Source organism: Athene noctua, chromosome 6 (genome assembly GCF_965140245.1).
Source record: "Athene noctua chromosome 6, bAthNoc1.hap1.1, whole genome shotgun sequence".
Taxonomy (NCBI): Eukaryota; Metazoa; Chordata; class Aves; order Strigiformes; family Strigidae; genus Athene; species Athene noctua.
In genome coordinates, this window is record NC_134042.1 from 41534013 (window position 1) to 41551193 (window position 17181).

Sequence of the window (17181 nt, forward strand, 5' to 3'; positions counted from 1 at the left end):
AAAACGGGGACGGGAGGAGTCTCTCGGCACAGGCAGCAGGGAGGAAGGAAAGAAGAAGGATGGAGGGAAAGGGAGGTCGAGCAACGCTCAAAGCCCCGTGAGGAGCGCTGTGAGCCCGCAGCCGCCGCCCCGGGCCCTGCCCCACGGCCTCAGCCCTCGCCCGCTGCCGCCCCTCCCGCCCCGTCCCGCACGCTCCCGCGAGACTCGGCCGATGTAGACGCGATGTCCTTCGGGACACTGGCGGGGGGAGGGCAGAGGGGGAGGGACGCGAAGCCGGGGGTGTTTTGATTGATGGCGGTGGCCGCCAGTGGGTGAGGGGGACAGCGAGCCTTCAGCCAATAGCTTCACCCCAAGGGGAGCTGCGAGCCAATGGGGAGGCTGGGGGGGTGGGGCACACCGCTGGCTGATTGATCCCAGCTTTGGCGTTGTTCAGTCAGAGCGAGAACATTCTAGAGGTGAGTACGGGGCAGCCATTGCCGGGGTCCCATCAGCCGCCCCTTTCTGCCTGCGCTGCGCGCCGGCCGCCGCCTCTCCCTCCCCCCTTCCCTTTTCTCCCCCCTCCTCCTCCTCCCTCTCCTCACAGGTGTCACCACTAACGATGCACCTGATTGTGTTTTGCCCGCAGATTGCCCGGCACTGCTGTCCCTGCTGATACTGCCCGCCCCAGGACGCCGGGACCCGGAGGCTGCGGCGTCCGCCTCCGCCTCCCCCTCCGTCTGGATATAAGCGCCCCCACGGCCCTATTCTTTTCGCAGACTCGGCTTCGTCGCAGCCCGGGGCGAGCAGCGTTGGGTTTATGTCTTTATTGGACGAAAACGGTGAGTATTAGCACTGGGCTAGGGCGGATAAGGACAGCTAGGCTGGAGGGGAGGCTTTGAGTCCTGGGAAGGTGAAGGGAGCGGGCGGGCGCCTTGGGCTGGGCTGAGGCGGTGGGTAGGGGGAGACGTTTAGTGTAATTCAGTGTGCGGAACCTTAATGGGAGAGGAAAGAGAAGCGACCGGAGGAAAAAAACCCTACGTTAAAGCTTGAGTTGCACCCCTTTGCTGTGGGGGGTTTTTTAAATTATTTTTTTCCCCTTCCCCACCACCGCCATGCGACGAGACAAGATGGCGGCGGCCGGGGCCGCGCCTGCCCGTGCGGTGGGTGGGCGGGGAGGGGGCGCGCGGCGCGGGCGGCTGTGGCGCAGTTACCAACCCGCCGCGGGGGGGGGCTGCGCCTCCTCGGGGGGGAGCCGGGCGTGGGGGCGCGGAGCCTTCCCCTCTGGCGGCCGGAGAGCGCATGCGTGGCTGGAGGTGACTTCCCCCATCCCTTCCAGGGCTGAGTCAGTGCTAATTGCTGCATTTATGACTCATCACAGGGCTGAGCGGGGCGGGGAAACGGCGCTTTGAAGCAGCGACTCGATCTGCCTTCCCGCTTTTTCCTCTGTGCATAGCATATGGGGGGGGGGTGGTGCTTTGGATGAGGTGTCCTAGGGACCAGGAGAGGGAGCTTTAGTCTACAGCAGACAAAAGCTGTAATCTTGAAGGAGGGGAAACCGCACGTTTTGTCTGCGAGCTCATGCTCAGTCACCGAGATATCCGCTTCCTCAGTGCTGCTGCAAAGCGTGTGGCCAGGTCCCATGGTGGCTCGTTTCAGACATCTTTGGGAAGAAAGCCTCGTGCTTGAAAGACAAAGTCCCCGGTGAGGTTTGTGCTTGGGGAAAGACAAAACTGCATCTAGGCTAATGTAGAACACAAGGCGCGTACAGATCTGCTCGCTCCGTGTTGTAAGCCTGACTGGAGGGACTCGGACAGTGTGGAACGTACAGGCGTGCTCTTCTGCATAAATACTCAGAAGGCTATTTTAATGTGTCAGTGCTTCTGTCATTAATGATAACAACATGATGACGTGTCAGAATAGCCGTGCTGTAGTCAGGGTTGCCTGTGTAGTCAACCGGTTATGGCTTAAGTACTCCTAGATCTGATTATAGGGGCACATGTTAATTTAAATATGTAAATACTGCTTAAGGCAACTTTAATAATAGGATTCATCCTCCTTCCCCTTCCTCCCCCTCCCCCCTTCCCTAAGAAAATAATCAGCTGGAAAAGCTGCTGCACTGCTCTGTACCTCTGCATTGCTAGGCTTTCTACAGTGAAGCAACTTATGTCAGACTTGTATCAGGCTTATTGTTAAGTCAAAACTCAACAGAAGCTGCTATGAGAATCCATAAGTGAGAGGGAGAATTACATAATTTTCATCTCTTTTCCACTCCGATCCAAAAAACTGGTAAGCCATATAAAAATTATGTTGGGCTACAGATTGCTGCTGCTTCATCTTACTGATATTTCTAAATATTCTGACAGGCTTTGGTTTGTGTGATAGGTTCATGCTATGATGTGGAGTTCGAAACTGTTTTCCAGATCCTTCTCCTGCTTTCTGCAGCCTGAAACGTATCACATGACCCTCTCGGTGCAGGAGCCCTTGGTCTCCATAATACATCAGTGTTCCTTTCCCTGCCTTCTTGATCACATCACTCCTCCGGGAGTTAATTGTACAGAAAAGTATCTTAACCTGTCGGTGGCTTTTGGGTAGTAGGAACAAAGAGGGTGGAAATTTCTAGCATAGTTGAGGAAAAGTTACTTAGTACAGTTCAAGGCTATTGTTTTCAGTTCCACAAGTTGAAGAAAGCTGTAGCGTAAAGAATGGGTGTTGTTTTTTCCAATTTTTACCTTAAATGTAGTCCCTTGTATAGCTCTGTAGTGATTGGTGCACATTAAGATAAACTTAATTTCTTTTCTGTTTGTTAACACTTGCAGAGCTGTTGCGCAGCCACTGGTACCTGTATTGGGGAAACATAGCATACAAGCAAGAACCTTACAGCCTCAGTGGCGAAAATTTTTTCATGTCAGAGACCGAGAACTCTTGCAGTCGTTTATGTCATCCCGTCTTCTCCAGACAGAAGATACCAAAAAACTGCAATCAAAGATCTCTTCATCTTATTGATAAAGCTACTAATAAGGCAAAATGTCTGTCAACGTCAACCGCAGTGTTTCAGATCAGTTCTATCGCTACAAAATGCCCCGTCTGATTGCCAAGGTAACTTTAAGAACTTTCAGTGGTAAGTAGGTAGTTTCAAACCACTCGCTCTCCTGATAGAGGAAGGAGAGGTGTGAGGTAATGATAATTAAATTAGCAAGTCAGGGCAAGGAGGGTGTCTGCTCCTTTCTGTCCAGACTAAGTGCACCTTAGCTCTAAGACAACACTTAAATGCAGAACTTCGATGTAGTGACATGGGGAATGTATACTGGCTTTGGCTGTTGCAGTCACTTAATCTTAAAAAGCACCTTTTTTTTTTTTTTTCTCCTTTAGGTGGAGGGCAAAGGAAATGGAATAAAGACGGTTATAGTCAACATGGTTGACGTTGCAAAGGCGCTTAATCGGCCTCCAACGTGTAAGTACTCTGGAATGACACAGCATTTTTTTAATGCTTTTGTTGGAAGTTTTAGCACTGAGTAGCTAATACAGCATTAATACCATTCTTTAATGATTTGTAGGAATTATTGCAGGATGAATAATAAACAGAAAGAAGCAATGACATATTTACTTGATATTAAAAATCCCAATAAAGATACAAGGGCAGTGGTGGTTATTATACTTTGCTTTTACAGATCCTACCAAATTTTTTGGTTGTGAGCTGGGAGCACAGACCCAGTTTGATGTTAAGAATGACCGTTACATTGTCAATGGATCTCATGAGGCGAATAAGCTGCAAGACATGTTGGATGGATTCATTAAAAAATTTGTTCTCTGTCCTGAGTGTGAGAATCCCGAAACTGATCTGGTGAGTGCTTGCCATCTGTATTAATGGTAGCGCTATGGAACACTTCATCAGATGTTTATGGAAGTGGTGGGAACTTAATAGATGACTTGAATATCTGTGAAAAGAAAATCCAGTGTACACCCCCACACCCCTTCGGGAAGGCTTTACATTTATAACAGTTCAAAACACTTGAGCTAAATGGCTACTTCTAAACCTCATCAGTTGGGGGTGATAAAAAATATTTAACTTCTGGCTTAATCCTGTGCAGATGATAATGTAAACATCAGGTTTAGGCTTTAATGTGTGGTTGTTCTCTAAGTGGTATATTAACTGGAGGTTGTTCTTTTTACAGCATGTCAATCCTAAGAAACAAACTATAGGTAACTCTTGCAAAGCCTGTGGCTATCGAGGCATGCTTGACACAAACCATAAACTCTGCACGTTCATTCTCAAAAACCCACCTGGTAAGTGTGTGTACTTATTTGGTGGGGGTGAAGAGAACTCAGTTAAGAAAAACAAATAACTCCCATTTAATTAAAGTGTAAAAGGCTCCAGCATACTCCCAGAATATGCTTGTGGGTCAGCATAGTTTAAATACGAGCAATCTTTTCCCTTGTGATCCTGTATCCTTCCCCCCAAGAAGTATTTGAAGAGTTGGATTGGCCTATGCAGGACAAAACTGAATAGGAGGAAAGCTAGTCAGCAGGAGCTCCAGTGCAGTTATGCATTTGTCATCTTGAAGGGTAGGAATTAAAAGCAGTATAGTAAATGCTGACTAATGTACTTGTTCTGTGCAAGCAACACTCTGTAGTAAGCATCTAGTTGCCTGCTGCAATTTAAGCTTGCTAGAGTAGAAAAGTCTAACCTATTCCAGGGGTCTCTGCTTTGTGAGGTCACCTGTTATATAGACTTGGACAACCTTAAGTCTTGATGAGAAACAAGACTTTGCCTGGAACCAAGGGTTTCCCCAGTAGGTGTACATCTACCCTGAATGTATCCACTGATGGGTACTGTACAGAACTTGCTGCTAATAAAAGCATCCAAACCACTTGGGGATTTGGCAGAGGTGCTGGGACTTCTTTTAGCTTTCTGTAGATCATAGAATAAAACGTTAATATTCAATTGCAGAAAGTGGTGACACTGGTACAGGAAAGAAAGAAAAGGATAAGAAGAACAGAAAAGGAAAGGACAAAGAGAATGGTTCTGTGTCCAGCAATGAGACACTTCCACCCCCACCACCAGAGGAGATTACTCCTCCACAGGTTGTGGTAAGTAGAAGGGAATGTGGGGAGATGGGAAGGTGTGGTGGTTTGTTCCGATTTAAAACTTGAATCACTGGTGTTCTGTGAAAGTTAACATTGCACCAAGAGTTCTTAACAGTATCCGGAACCTCACTGCTGGAATAAAAGTGTCCCTGTGTCTCCTCTAGAGCAGCTTTATCAACTCTTCGGTAACACTGTTTGTGCTCCTTACTAAGTGGAAGGTGCATACCCTTTATAATAATCAAGGTCCCTGAAAAAGAGAGTCTTGAGAGTTTTACTGAAGTGGTAAAACTGCAGTTCAGGTAACCCTACAGGTGGCTGCAAATTCAGTCTAGCTTCCATTACTCCTTCCCTACATCTATGCTTTTTCCATCATCTTTGGCTTCTAAATTGTAGTGTACGCCTTTTAGGGAAAATTCAAAAGCATCTGTTTATAAAAATGCTCTCAGATCTTGATCTAGAAACAACACTTGCATATTGCTAACTTTGTAGTAACATTGTATAAACCTGTTGGTTTGGTGGTGGGTGGTTGTTTTTTTTTTTTTTTTTTTTTAGGAGGAGGAAGATGATGATGACTGGGGTGAAGACACCACAGAAGAAGCCCAGAGGCGTAGAATGGATGAAATTAGTGACCATGCAAAGAACCTCACACTTAGTGAAGACCTGGAAAGAACAGTGGAGGAGAGAGTCAACATACTATTTGATTTTGTGAAGGTGAATATTCTCTGGTTTCTTGATAGCCACTGTGCTAGAGCTGTATAAAATGTTGGTGAGGAGACTGAGAGCAAGCTCCTTAAGCTGCCAAAGCACTGGTTCCACCAGTGGTGGGGAAGGAAGCAGTGCAATGGAGCACTGAGACAGACCTCAGGAGCCTTAAAGCATTTCTGTTTCTGTTTTTATAGAAAAAGAAGGAAGAAGGCGTCATTGATACTTCTGACAAAGACATTGTAGCAGAAGCAGAGAGACTGGATGTAAAGGCTATGGGCCCACTAGTTCTCACTGAAGTCCTTTTTGATGAAAAGATTCGTGAACAGATAAGGAAATACAGGCGTCACTTCCTTCGTGTAAGCCGTTCTTCTTTTGCACACAGCGTAACTGTTGGGTTGGCTTTTTGTAGCAACTGCTTGATGCAGTTCTGGATTGTTTGTTACTGTGGGGAAGATGGCTTCTTGTCATTTGTTTTAACCCTTCCTTAGCTAGGGAGAGCTGCTGGGAGGGATAGTATGAGCTGTTACAAGTTTTGTCATCTCATTGAGTTGCGAGCAGAAGCCGCAGCTCTTCCTAGAGAGGAGAAAAAAGGTAATTTAATTGCTTTTACTTTTCTCACAATTACAGTTCTGCCACAATAATAAGAAGGCTCAGAGGTACCTTCTCCATGGCTTTGAGTGTGTGGTAGCCATGCATCAGTCTCAGCTTATTTCCAAAATACCACATATTTTGAAAGAAATGTATGATGCAGATCTTCTGGAAGAAGAAGTCATCCTTGGCTGGGCAGAAAAGGTAAGGGGTAGTATTTCATGTATTGGCTAAGGACCTGTGTGTAGTACACTGCATCTGGCTTCTCTGTTCTGGTCTAATAGCTTGGGCAGATGTCTCTAACTTGAGAGAAGTTATCTGGGAGAAACATCCTTTTTCAGAAATGGGCTGTTCAAGGCAGCGGGATGAGATTAGAGTTCTAAGTAAGCTCTTTATGTATTCGGGTGTAATCTGATGTACAGTCCTTCAGTGTTCAAGCAGGGTCTGTGTATTACTGTCTTCCAGTCCTCAAAGAAATACGTTTCAAAGGAGCTTGCCAAAGAAATCCGTGTCAAAGCAGAACCATTTATCACATGGCTGAAGGAAGCTGAAGAAGAATCTTCCGGTAATGAAGAAGAGGATGAAGATGAAAACATAGAGGTAGGAAAGACTCACTTTCTGTAAATAATTATCTCCAAGGTTGCACTGTCCCTCGATATGTAAGTCTTGTAGTTTATCGTGGTGCACTCTAAAATACCTTGCTTCATGCATTACTGTGCATTGGGAACTGGAGGAACCACCTTGTTTCTGATGCTTTGTCAGAGTGTTCTTGCCACACAGGTGCTTGTCTATGTAAGATCACTTTTGTAATAGTACAGGTGCATCTTAATAGCCAAAGACTATTATTGTGGAACGGTACAAATGGTCTGTTGCACAGTAGTGGTTCATGTAGTGGAAGAATGACAAGAGATATCGATGTAAAGGCTCGTGTTTTAAGAGTTGGTGGGGGTGTACATTTGTTGGAGAAGCTGAAAAAAGTGGCTGTTCTCACATTTAGGCCTAGGTAAAATGTTAGCCACACTCCAGACTGGGACTGGGACTTCTTTTGCATGTGGGTTTTTTTTCTGGCTATGAGAACCTTCTTAGAGGCACATACGTGTGCCTCTGCCTTCTAGAGACTGATGTTAAGGTATAGTTGCAGTTTCAGCACACCTGACCTTGGGTTTCCTGTACAGTTCTTGTACTGGAAGCTGCTGTGCAGCGCATTTCAGAAGATGGAGCAGTGGGTTATGCAGCTCATGACACTAGATGGGAGAGAGGAAGGGCTGTTGAGCGGGGCAGGTGTTGCAGCTCCTGCTGTTAAAATTATTACTGTGCTTAATGGCGAGTAGGTGCTGTAGTAAAAGTGTCTTGTCTCTCCCCAGGTGGTGTACTCTACAACTGCCAGTGTACCTAAAGTTGAAACTGTGAAGCCTGCAAACAATAAAGATGACGATATTGATATTGATGCCATTTAAACTGATGCAACATAGCTTCCTGCATAAAAATGCAAACTTCTCTGCATTTTCTGCCAGAAGTGTGACTTGTATGTGCACAAGCTGAAATGGCTTAACATCCTGCTACTCTTTGTACTCTAAAATGTTTCTTTTTACTGTGACTGGTCTTGTGTAACTAAGCCTAATACCAAGGAGTCAGCACGTCAGTGAACTGATCTAGTTTGCAACTGGCATGTTCTGTTTTGTTTTTCTAACTTGTGTTGGACACATACTTGGAGCACATTTATACAGTTGTGGAAATAAAGGATTTGATTTTGGTCAATCTTCACTTGTGACTCTGAACCCCCTTATTTCTTTTCCAAGTAAGTATTCACACAACTTCACGAAATGTGCAAAGTTTGAAACAGAATTACAAGAATGTCTTCAGTGAGACGGGGAAAAGAAAAATCCTTAGCTTAGAGGCTGTTGACATATTGGAGATTTGGAGGCCTGAGCAAGAAGCAGGTGTTGGGTAATCTACAGTGTATGGGTGCCAGCTGCCAAATGCAGAAGGCAAGTGTCTGGGTTAGGATCCTTGCAGGCTTTTTTTTAACAACTTTCACAGGTGTTCATTGCATAAGTTGGTGCTTTTTTTTCTTGTTTTGCTTTTAAAGAGCTCCATGATATACAGGTTTCTGAGCTTTGCCTGGAGCTGAGGGAGGTACTGCTGCTGGACAGCCTGCTGCAGGGAGGGGAGGGAGGGAAGAGCACGCTCTGCTCTGAAGCTGGCCTGCAGAGCTCTGCAGCTGTGTTCTGTAGAACCTAAATGCCAACGCTGAGATACCAAGTTCCTTTAGAAATGGACCCATCAAATTAAGGAAAGTGGTGTGACAGGTTTTTGGCCTAGGAGCCTGTCAGTGTGGGGTGTTTTTTCTTCCCTTCTCACCCTTTTGCTCTGGAAAACAGTGAGTGAGAAGAGCATGACAATGTGTTGGATTTTTTTTTTTATTGTGAGATTCAGTATCACAAGTTTTGAGAAAGAGGCTCCAATGCACAATAAGCTGCTTTTTCTAGTCAAGTTGTTTTTGCAGAACATAAAACTGGATGAAGGAAGATTTTGTTTGCTGGTTACGGTAGTGGGGTGTAGGTCTGTGAACTTACTGTTGCATTGCTGGTGGCCCTGGCATCAAATTGCCACTTGCTACTGGCAGGTGTGGCAAACAGTGTCAAAAAGGAGTGAATCCATGGAGCATTTGAAAGTGTTTATTTTAGATGTGTGCTTATTCCAGTAGTACAAAACAATGACTTTTAACTTCAATACATGTTGAATCCTGGCTTCATTTTCTCTAAAAGAAAGTTTGTTCCCCTTTCTGTTTAAAAATAGGTTTGTATTTTGAAGCTAATTATCAATTTGTATGCTTGTTGAGAACCTGGAAGATTAATTACTAATCCCCATTTGACTGCTCAGGAAGGCAGTTCCTCCTGGGGCAGGCACACGCCTCCCTGGTGTGACAGTTGTGAGCACTCAGTTACAGCCTGCCAGGCCCAAAGCTTTAAATCCTCAGAAAAAATCCCAGCTGAAAACGGTGTAGCTGTTGCAGAGCTGTTGATTTTTGCCTGGTGCTGCTGTGGAAACTAGAGGTGGGTTTTCATTTGTTAATAATTAAGAGACTAGAGCCTGTGTAACTTTTTTGAAGCAAAAGGCTAGAACTTCAGAGTGCTGACAGAAGCTTGAGACGGAAGGGTTAAAAACCTTGTCTAGTTGGAGGGGAGGTTTCAGCCCTGGGCATCCTGCCCAACAGATTGGGCTTTACTAGGACCCCAAAACTGAAATGAGTACTCCAGGGGTATGAGGCTTCTCAGCGGTGCCTCCCTGCTAGCTGCCTGTTGCAGTGGGAGATGGGTGCTTGTAGACCCGAGGAGCTCTTTGGGTAGAGTTGGCTTTGCTGTTCTGAGCAGCATGCCTGCTTGCAGAGGGAATGAAGGGAAACCTTGTTCTGTCCCAGGAGCGCATCAGAGCTGTGACGCTGAGAAGTGCTGTGACCTCTTTGCTAACGGTGCAAGAGTCCCCTGCTGCGCCGGCAGTACCTCTCCTGATCCTCCAAGCCTGATCTTGGCTACTGTGGGTCAGCGCCATTCACCAAGATACTCGGTTCCACGCTGATGGTCTGCAGCTGTGGCTTTGCAGGTCCGGGTTGATGCCGTCTCTAGGATGTGACTAGGAGGTTTCTGTCTGAAGCATGTGCTGCGTGGTAGTGGCTGCTGCAGGCTGTGACATGGTGAAGTTTCATTTAGGGTGTAGTTAGATTCATTTTAGAGCAGGTTTGAGTCTAATTGTAGGCTCCCACCAAAGGGGGTAATCTCTTTTTCCACCCCAAGACCTAGTGACTTCCAGGAACTAGGAAATAAATCCACTGAAAAACCAGTTTTCTTTAGGATCAGTGAACTGATGATATCATATGGCAGATTTGGGGTAAACATAGTAGAGGTATGCAGGGAGTGAAAGTGTTCTTGTCTGTAACAGCCCACATCAGATTCAGTGTATTACAAAGTGGTACCCTAATATTTGGACACGGGGGCGACTTCTAGAAGCACTGAGACTACCACTGACTAGGGAATTCCTGGCACTGAGTTACGCTTTTCGCCCTATTTTTGCATACACAGTGCTGTTTCCATCCCAGATCGTTAACTGGGGGTTCCACCAGCTAATACAAATGAATGTTCATTTTGCAAACATTTCTTTAGGGAAGGAAGAAGTCTGACTTAGGAGTTTCCTGAGTCTTTGAATTTATTGCTGCTGCTATCTGATTAAAAGCAACAAGTACATCTTCAAAAGGCAACTTGGTGCTTAGATACAATCTGCTTGAAGCTTCAAGACACTCCTGGCACCTGGAAAGGAAAGTATTGGGTGATTTCCCTCACTTTGTACCTTACAGCCTCTCTGTTTCAAAACCTCAGTGGGAATGCTGCAATTTGGCAGGTGGAAGGTCTAGCGGCAGGTTCCTCAGCCTTGGCTTTACAAACCTTCATCTCCCTCCAGGAGCCTGCGGTCGGGAGCTTTACTGCAGCTCAGCAGCCGTCATCAGGGGCTTCTCTTTGTCCAGCACAACGGGGAGCTTCTGTGCTCTGACAACTTTGTTTGAGGCAGCATCACCAGCAGATGAAAGGAGCTCGGTGGCTTCAACCAGCATTTGAAATCCTGATTGTTGCTGTGCGTATAAAAAGTAAAATTGCTGGCTTTGACTTTTATCAATGAGAGCCTAAAAATTGTTGTTAGAGGCCAGGGCCCCACTCAGCTGGATACATAGGCATGTATTGCATAAAAGGATGCTCTCTGCTCCTGAGAACATACAGCTCGGGCTTGTAGCAAGGCGGTGACTAAAGATGAAGTGATCTGAAGGGACTGCAGTAGGCATGGTAATGTGCTGAACACTTTTTATTTCCCTATGCTGTGGTAGCAGCTGCCCCAGCCTGTGTAACTGCGACGCAATGCTCCCAAAGAGGTCAGCTTTTTTAAACAGGGTGCAGTTCGCTCTGCAGGGTCACTTGTGTGAGGCGTTGCAACGAGGCCATCATTCCTCCCTGCTGAGATTTTTTTTTTTTTTCCTTTGGGTTGGGATGTTCACTGAAAGATCCCAATCTCAGCCCAAGTCAAACAGCTTGATTGATTTGTTGCTGGCTAGATGTACTACAGAGTTAAAAGAGTTGATTTATAACTCTTAATAAATAATGCTTTGTATGTGGGCATATTCCAGTTGTGCAAGTTCTTAACTTTGGTGTTTAAAAAGAAGAGGTATCACTAAGAAGCTGTTAATGTAGCGCACTGTAACGAAGCAGTCTTCTCATTTGAGGGCTGCTACATCGTAGTGATAAAGATCACAGCAATTCTGGGCTCCCAGTGAAGCCAGTGAACGGAAATGGCAAGGAGAGATGGAACAAATGTAGCTGACCCACCAATTAGTCTTCCAAACTGTGGCAGCTATTTTCTTCTCAAACTAATTACTCTGAAAGAGCCTCGGAGGGCTGTTGCTGAGGATTGACTCCTTGGCATTCAGTAACACCACTGAACCGTGAAGATGCGGAACAGAAAACCCAGAAATAAAGACAATAAAAAGCAGCTTGAAAGCAATGCTCTTTAAAGCCTTATCTGTGAAATACTGTTTGCACGTTTAAATTTCAGCTTAAGTCTTATAAAGCTGTTGGAGCCATTAGGACTGCTTACATGCTTGACAGGCTGCTGGCGTTGTCGGTGTTTTTCATTTTGAAGACAATCATCTTGCTGCCACGGCGGTGTCAGAGTCTGTCTCCAGACCTGGAATCAGTGAGGAGCTGTTCCGGGACCGCTGACCAGCTTTCCCAGGATATCGCTTCCTTACCTAGTGTGGACCAGCACCAGGGTATCTCCCCAGCTTCCTTACATTCATCAGGGACACAGCCTCAGTGCTCAGGTGATGCTACCTTTAATTCAGTAAAATTCTGCAACTCCTTATTATTTTTCAGAGGAAAGAAAAATCTTCAATATATTGGGTTAGGAAGCTAAGAAACAGGAGTTCACCTGATCCTTGTCAGTAAAACAGAGGGAACAGTTCCTCCTGTTGTGATGTCAGGGAAATTCAATAAATGTTCATCTTTTCCAGACATCAGTTTTCCTACTTGCACATGCTTCAAAGTTTGTGTTTACTACATAGCTTTGGCTCTAGTAATTTATCCTCAGCAAAAAGCTGCGTCCTGGGTTTCCATGAATGGGATGCCATTAGCTTTCGGTGATGGCCACGCAAATCCGTTGTGACGGGGCAGGTCCAGGGAGAAGCCTGGAAGCCAGGTCAGTAAGGCAAGGCCAGGATCAGCAAGGCCCATGGCTGGGTGCAGGTACACAAGCTTTACAAGGGCCCCAGCGTAAGTGCCAAGGTGGGGAGGCCCCAGACTGGGCTCCTCCCCGCTCTTTCTCACACTGCTCCTTCCAGGTCGCTCAGCTCCAAGGTTACGTGTCTGCACCATATCAGAGCTGACCCTGAACACGGGCAGCCACACACCTGTGAGGAGGGGAAGAGGTTGCAGAGCCTGTTCCTTCTCCAAGGACCCTGACATTTTATTAGGCTGGAGATGGAGAGTGCTAGTTTTTCCACTGCTAATCTTATCTCATTGCCATGGTGCTGGATGCGTTTTCTGCACAGCATTTTCTTTCTCAAGGAGGGAAGAGATGATGCAAAGGAAAGCTCTGGTCTGAGCCTAGGGTCATAGGCACTTCAGCCATGCATTGCAAATAAAAGAAGTATCAGCACCCGGAACTCCTCAACAGGAGGCTTGTGTGGCTACTGTATTATTCTCTCTGAATTTTATCTTGATACTGATTTTTATATCTGTCTGGTATTAGTAAAATGCAGCTAACAGCACTGACGTCAGTGGCTTTATATCTGCGCAATTAAGGTAGACATGTGGCAGCTTTAAAAGAAATACAAGGATTTCCCCAGGAGAATCCCATCCCTGTCTTGTCAGGGAATTGTTAATAAACAATTATTTAATTAATAATCACTTATGGACAAAGATACAGGTATACAAATTGTGAATGGAGTAGTTCACATAGGAAAAGACTGAATAAAGAGGGAAAAGACTAAATAAAGAGACTAAGGGTTTTTCATGTGGTCTCTGAGGCTGGGAAACCTGGATTTAAAGACTTCCATCTCCTGCCTTCTTTGTTCCTTCAGCTAGTCCTCATATTCTGTATTGCGAGCCAGAGGCGCCAGTGCTCCCAGCTGGACATGCTGTGGGGCTCGGGATGGCTATGGACAGTGGGCAAGCACACTCGGGGGGGGATGGGAAGCAGGAGCACAGCTGCGATGACAGGAAAATATTGCTCTGTGTGGGGCAAGTCATGGGATTTTAAATAATGTCTTTCAGATTCTTATTTATCATCTGATGTTTAATCCGGGTGTTTGCATTCTCCGTGCCTTCTCTGTGAACTGTATGGCTAGATTTTAGTTTCCATTTATTCTGCTGAAAGACTCCTGTGTAAGATCCAGGATGCAGAAGGGGCAATTTTAAGGAAAAAGTCATTGACTGTCAGTGGACTTTTAACAAAATCTGCAGAACCAGTTTAAACGAGACAAATTATGTCAGCCAGGTCCCATGAGGTCAGAACAATGTGGTAACCACATCCACTCAGGCTGCTGTCAGGAACACACCACCTCAGAAGAGCAGTCTCTGCTTAGGTGGAGCAGTACAGAAAAAGGGAAGGGAAACCTGTCTGTAAGGGAAGCAGGCTGGATCCTACCCAATGGAGGTCACTGAAGAACACCACCTTCACCTTGCAGCCAAATGGAGGAGCCAAAGATTTTAGCAAGTAGCATGACTTGCTGAAGTCAAGAGTACAGGGATTAAAAAAAAAAAAGTAGTAACATGTAGGGAGAACTAATTAACTGTGTGCTCCTCATGCTGATTAAAAATAGAGAGGATGAGCAGTGATGAGCTCTCCTAGCCAGCTCCTGGTCAATCCTGATGCCAGAAGACCAGAGCAACACATTTGACTTTGGCAGAACAACTGCCACAGGAAGCAAGAGGTGCTCATGAAGCCCCTGGAGCTGCGCAGCCAGCCTCTCCCCAATACCCAGTCTTGGTGAATCTCCTCACCTGCACACACCTGGAGATGCTCTCAGTTTTGCATGGCTAGGTTTGGGCGCCTGGGTGAAACATCTGCTCGGGACTGTCCCTTGGGGAGGGCAGGAGTGTGCGTGCTGGCAGGGAGGCACGAGGGAAGCTGAGCTCAGCACCGTGGGCACGGCCGGCTGCATCCCGGTCCAGGCCGGCGGGCGGGAAGCCAAGAGGTGAAGGTGACGGGTGGTACGTGGGTAGTGGAGGAGTGAGAGGCAAGCGGTGAGGCCTTCCTGTTTTGTAACACCGACAGGCTCGTCCCAGGCAAGGGGGTGGTTTTATCTGAATCATCAAGGGGGAACTGAGTGTTCCTGGTGGGAGGAGAAGTGGGAGAGGAGGTACCTGTCTGTCGTGAGATCCTTTTCTGGGGGCGTTTGGTGATGTGCACTGGGGAGCTGCAGTGCCTCATGAGCACAAGGCACTAACTGCTGCAGTTTCTTTTTCTTACAGTCTTTTATGATTGTCGCTGCCTTTGTTCCTTTTTTTCCCTCAGCAGTAGGGGGTGGGACTGGAAGACAGAAAGAAGCAGCGATATCGCTAATACCAGAAAACCTGTTCTGCAGGAAAACCTGCAGGTGCCTGCGGGCTGGGGAAGGAGTGGCTGCACTCATGACTCGACCTGCCCTGCACATTGCAGGCCCAAGGGTGATGGGGGATGACAGGCGCCTTCCTCCGTCCTCCCTGTTCCCATGAACCCATTTGCAGCCCTGGGTCGAAGAGGCCAAATGCTGTTCAGGGCCTGACTTGGTGACCTGTGAGGATCTACTGGAGGGCATGTCTCCCGGACTACTCTACCTTTCCTACTCCATGGGACTTGCCCTGCTTCGGTGGCAAACTGTCTCTGCCTCAGTCCAGAGCTGGTCAGTGGTGGGGGATTTTGGCCTCTTGGCATCTGTGATGGAGACACCTGTAGCTGTCAGAGGGTTGACATCATGGAGAGGTCCGTGCACCGTGGAGGTACCTGGGTATCAGACAAGCCACTGGTGCTGGGAAATTTTCCATGACCCACTTCCCCTCCCTCCCTAAATTCTGTTTCTTCACAGTAGCGGAGACCCATTTCCCACGAATGTCCCCAGGCTGTAGCCCTGGAGAACCTGGCCGGGGATCTCAGCTGGGACTGACCCTGCCCGCTCCAACACGCCAACACACGTGCGAAGCCTCTCCCGCGCGTGGCGGGCGCAGCCCGGGCAGGCAGGCGGGCCACGGGAAGGGAACAGGGACAGATTTTGACCCGCGCCCAGCCTGGGTGCCACCACCGGTGGCCCGCAGCATCCCGCCACCAGCCCTGCCGCGGGTCGTGTTTCCTAGCACGGGCGGGAGGGCGCAAGCCGCGACGACGGTCGGCGCGGGAGGCGGGCACGGCTCACCGAGCCGTGGCGAGGCGCTTCGCCCCCCGGGGCATGCCGGAGCAGGCCGGGGGCGGCGGCAGAGACCCTTTCACCCAGCGCCTGCGGGGAACGGAGCGGGGTATGCGGGTTTCCCGGCACGGAGCCCCGCGCCGCCGCCACCGGCACAGGCCCCGGCCCCGCCCGCCGCGCTGCTCCCCTGCCGCCGCCAGGGGGCGCCCGTGCGCCGGCGGCACGGCCCGCCCCGGCCTCGGCCTCGGCCCCGCCCCGGCACGGCACGGCCCGGAGCGGCCCTGCGGCAGTGACAGGCAAACCAGGAAAAAAAGACAGGGAAAAAAAATAAAAGACGATATTTTTAAAAAAAAAAAAAAAAAGAGAGAGAGAGAAAGAGTAAAAACTGAAAAAAGGAAAGAGAAAAAAAAAAACAAGGGAAAAAAAGAAAAAGCAGAAAAAAAAAAAAAGAAAACCAAGGGAAAACAAAGAAAAAGAAAAGAAAAAGAAAAAGAAAAAGAAAAAGAAAAAGACCAGGAAGAAATAAACGTAAAATCAAGGGAATAAAACAAAAAACCCCCAAAAAATAGCAAAAAAAGAAATTAAATAAAAACAAGGAAAAAATAAAAACAAAGGAAAAAAGAAATAAAAACAAGGGAAAAAATAAAGGAAAAACAAGGGGGAAAAAACAGAGAAAAAAAATAAAAATTGAAAGAGAAATAAAATTTAAAATTAAAAAAAAAAAAAAAGAAAAACCACTAAAAAATCCTCCTCCCCCTCCAGTTTTCACACTCCTGAGCATTTTACGGCTACGGATCTGCCAGGATTGGTCTCCTCTCTCCCAGCACCCACTGAGGTCGTGTTTTCTTCCTCACATTTTTGGAGAATAAGTGCAAAATTCTCTGTGTTGGATAGAAAGGGAATTCCCACCCCCAGCCTCACACCACCCCCCTCGGCAGCCCCTGTGGGAAGCGGGGTCGTGCCTGACACAGGGCCCCAAGAGACGTGGGGAGCCTTGGGATGGGGAGGTGGCACAGGGGCCACCTTGTCACCCTCCAGCCCAGGCTGGCTGGGGCACTGCAGCTAGGGGATGCCTCTGGAAGGAAGCTGGGGGGAGCTGTGTGATGGGGCAGGCAGTGTATGGAGGTGAGAGTGGTGGAAATAATCCTCTCCCAAAACTATTGTCAAGAAAGTGTTTGAGAGAGAGAGAGAGCGAGAGAGAGCAAACTACAGCTGCCTCTCCATCACACACAGTCTATAAATCAGGAGGTATTTTCTTCCTGAAGGTATATAGTATGTCAGTGTTACACCCAGGGAGAACTTGCTTGCTGATGCCCTCCAGCATGGATTGTGCAGGATGGTCTTGCACCCCGGGACCATGTGATTTCATTTCACATGCTCCGAGAACAAAATTATCTACAGAA

At 47.4% G+C, this 17181-nt stretch overlaps 1 protein-coding gene and 1 non-coding gene across 4 annotated transcripts; both read left to right on the forward strand.

Annotated features, from left to right (window-relative positions):
• Positions 1 to 381: 381 nt before the first annotated feature.
• Positions 382 to 8121, forward strand: EIF5 (eukaryotic translation initiation factor 5). Of its 3 annotated transcripts, XM_074908709.1 has the most exons (12): positions 382 to 455; positions 626 to 818; positions 2796 to 3075; positions 3349 to 3430; positions 3648 to 3820; positions 4152 to 4263; positions 4928 to 5067; positions 5617 to 5775; positions 5964 to 6125; positions 6397 to 6561; positions 6823 to 6957; positions 7722 to 8121. In XM_074908709.1, exons 3-12 carry the CDS (start codon positions 3004 to 3006, stop codon positions 7812 to 7814), a joined length of 1293 nt encoding a protein of 430 aa, XP_074764810.1. In that variant the 5' UTR covers positions 382 to 455; positions 626 to 818; positions 2796 to 3003; the 3' UTR covers positions 7815 to 8121. The 3 variants fall into 3 exon arrangements, with proteins under 3 accessions (XP_074764810.1, XP_074764811.1, XP_074764812.1); XM_074908710.1 differs by lacking the exons at positions 382 to 455; positions 626 to 818 and adding an exon at positions 1305 to 1680; XM_074908711.1 differs by lacking the exons at positions 382 to 455; positions 626 to 818 and adding an exon at positions 2246 to 2265.
• LOC141962241 (small nucleolar RNA SNORA28) lies at positions 4595 to 4718 on the forward strand. Its single transcript, XR_012633899.1, has one exon. It is a non-coding gene; the product is annotated as a small nucleolar RNA SNORA28 (small nucleolar RNA).
• Positions 8122 to 17181: the final 9060 nt, after the last annotated feature.

What these genes read in the sequence shown, in the direction of transcription:
- EIF5 (XM_074908709.1), top strand. Translation starts at nt 3,004, where the DNA reads ATGTCTGTCAACGTCAACCGCAGTGTTTCAGATCAGTTCTATCGCTAC. An exon ending in TGCCCCGTCTGATTGCCAAG is followed by an intron (nt 3,076 to 3,348) that starts GTAACTTTAAGA and finishes TTTCTCCTTTAG; the next exon opens with GTGGAGGGCAAAGGAAATGG. An exon ending in TACTATTTGATTTTGTGAAG is followed by an intron (nt 5,776 to 5,963) that starts GTGAATATTCTC and finishes CTGTTTTTATAG; the next exon opens with AAAAAGAAGGAAGAAGGCGT.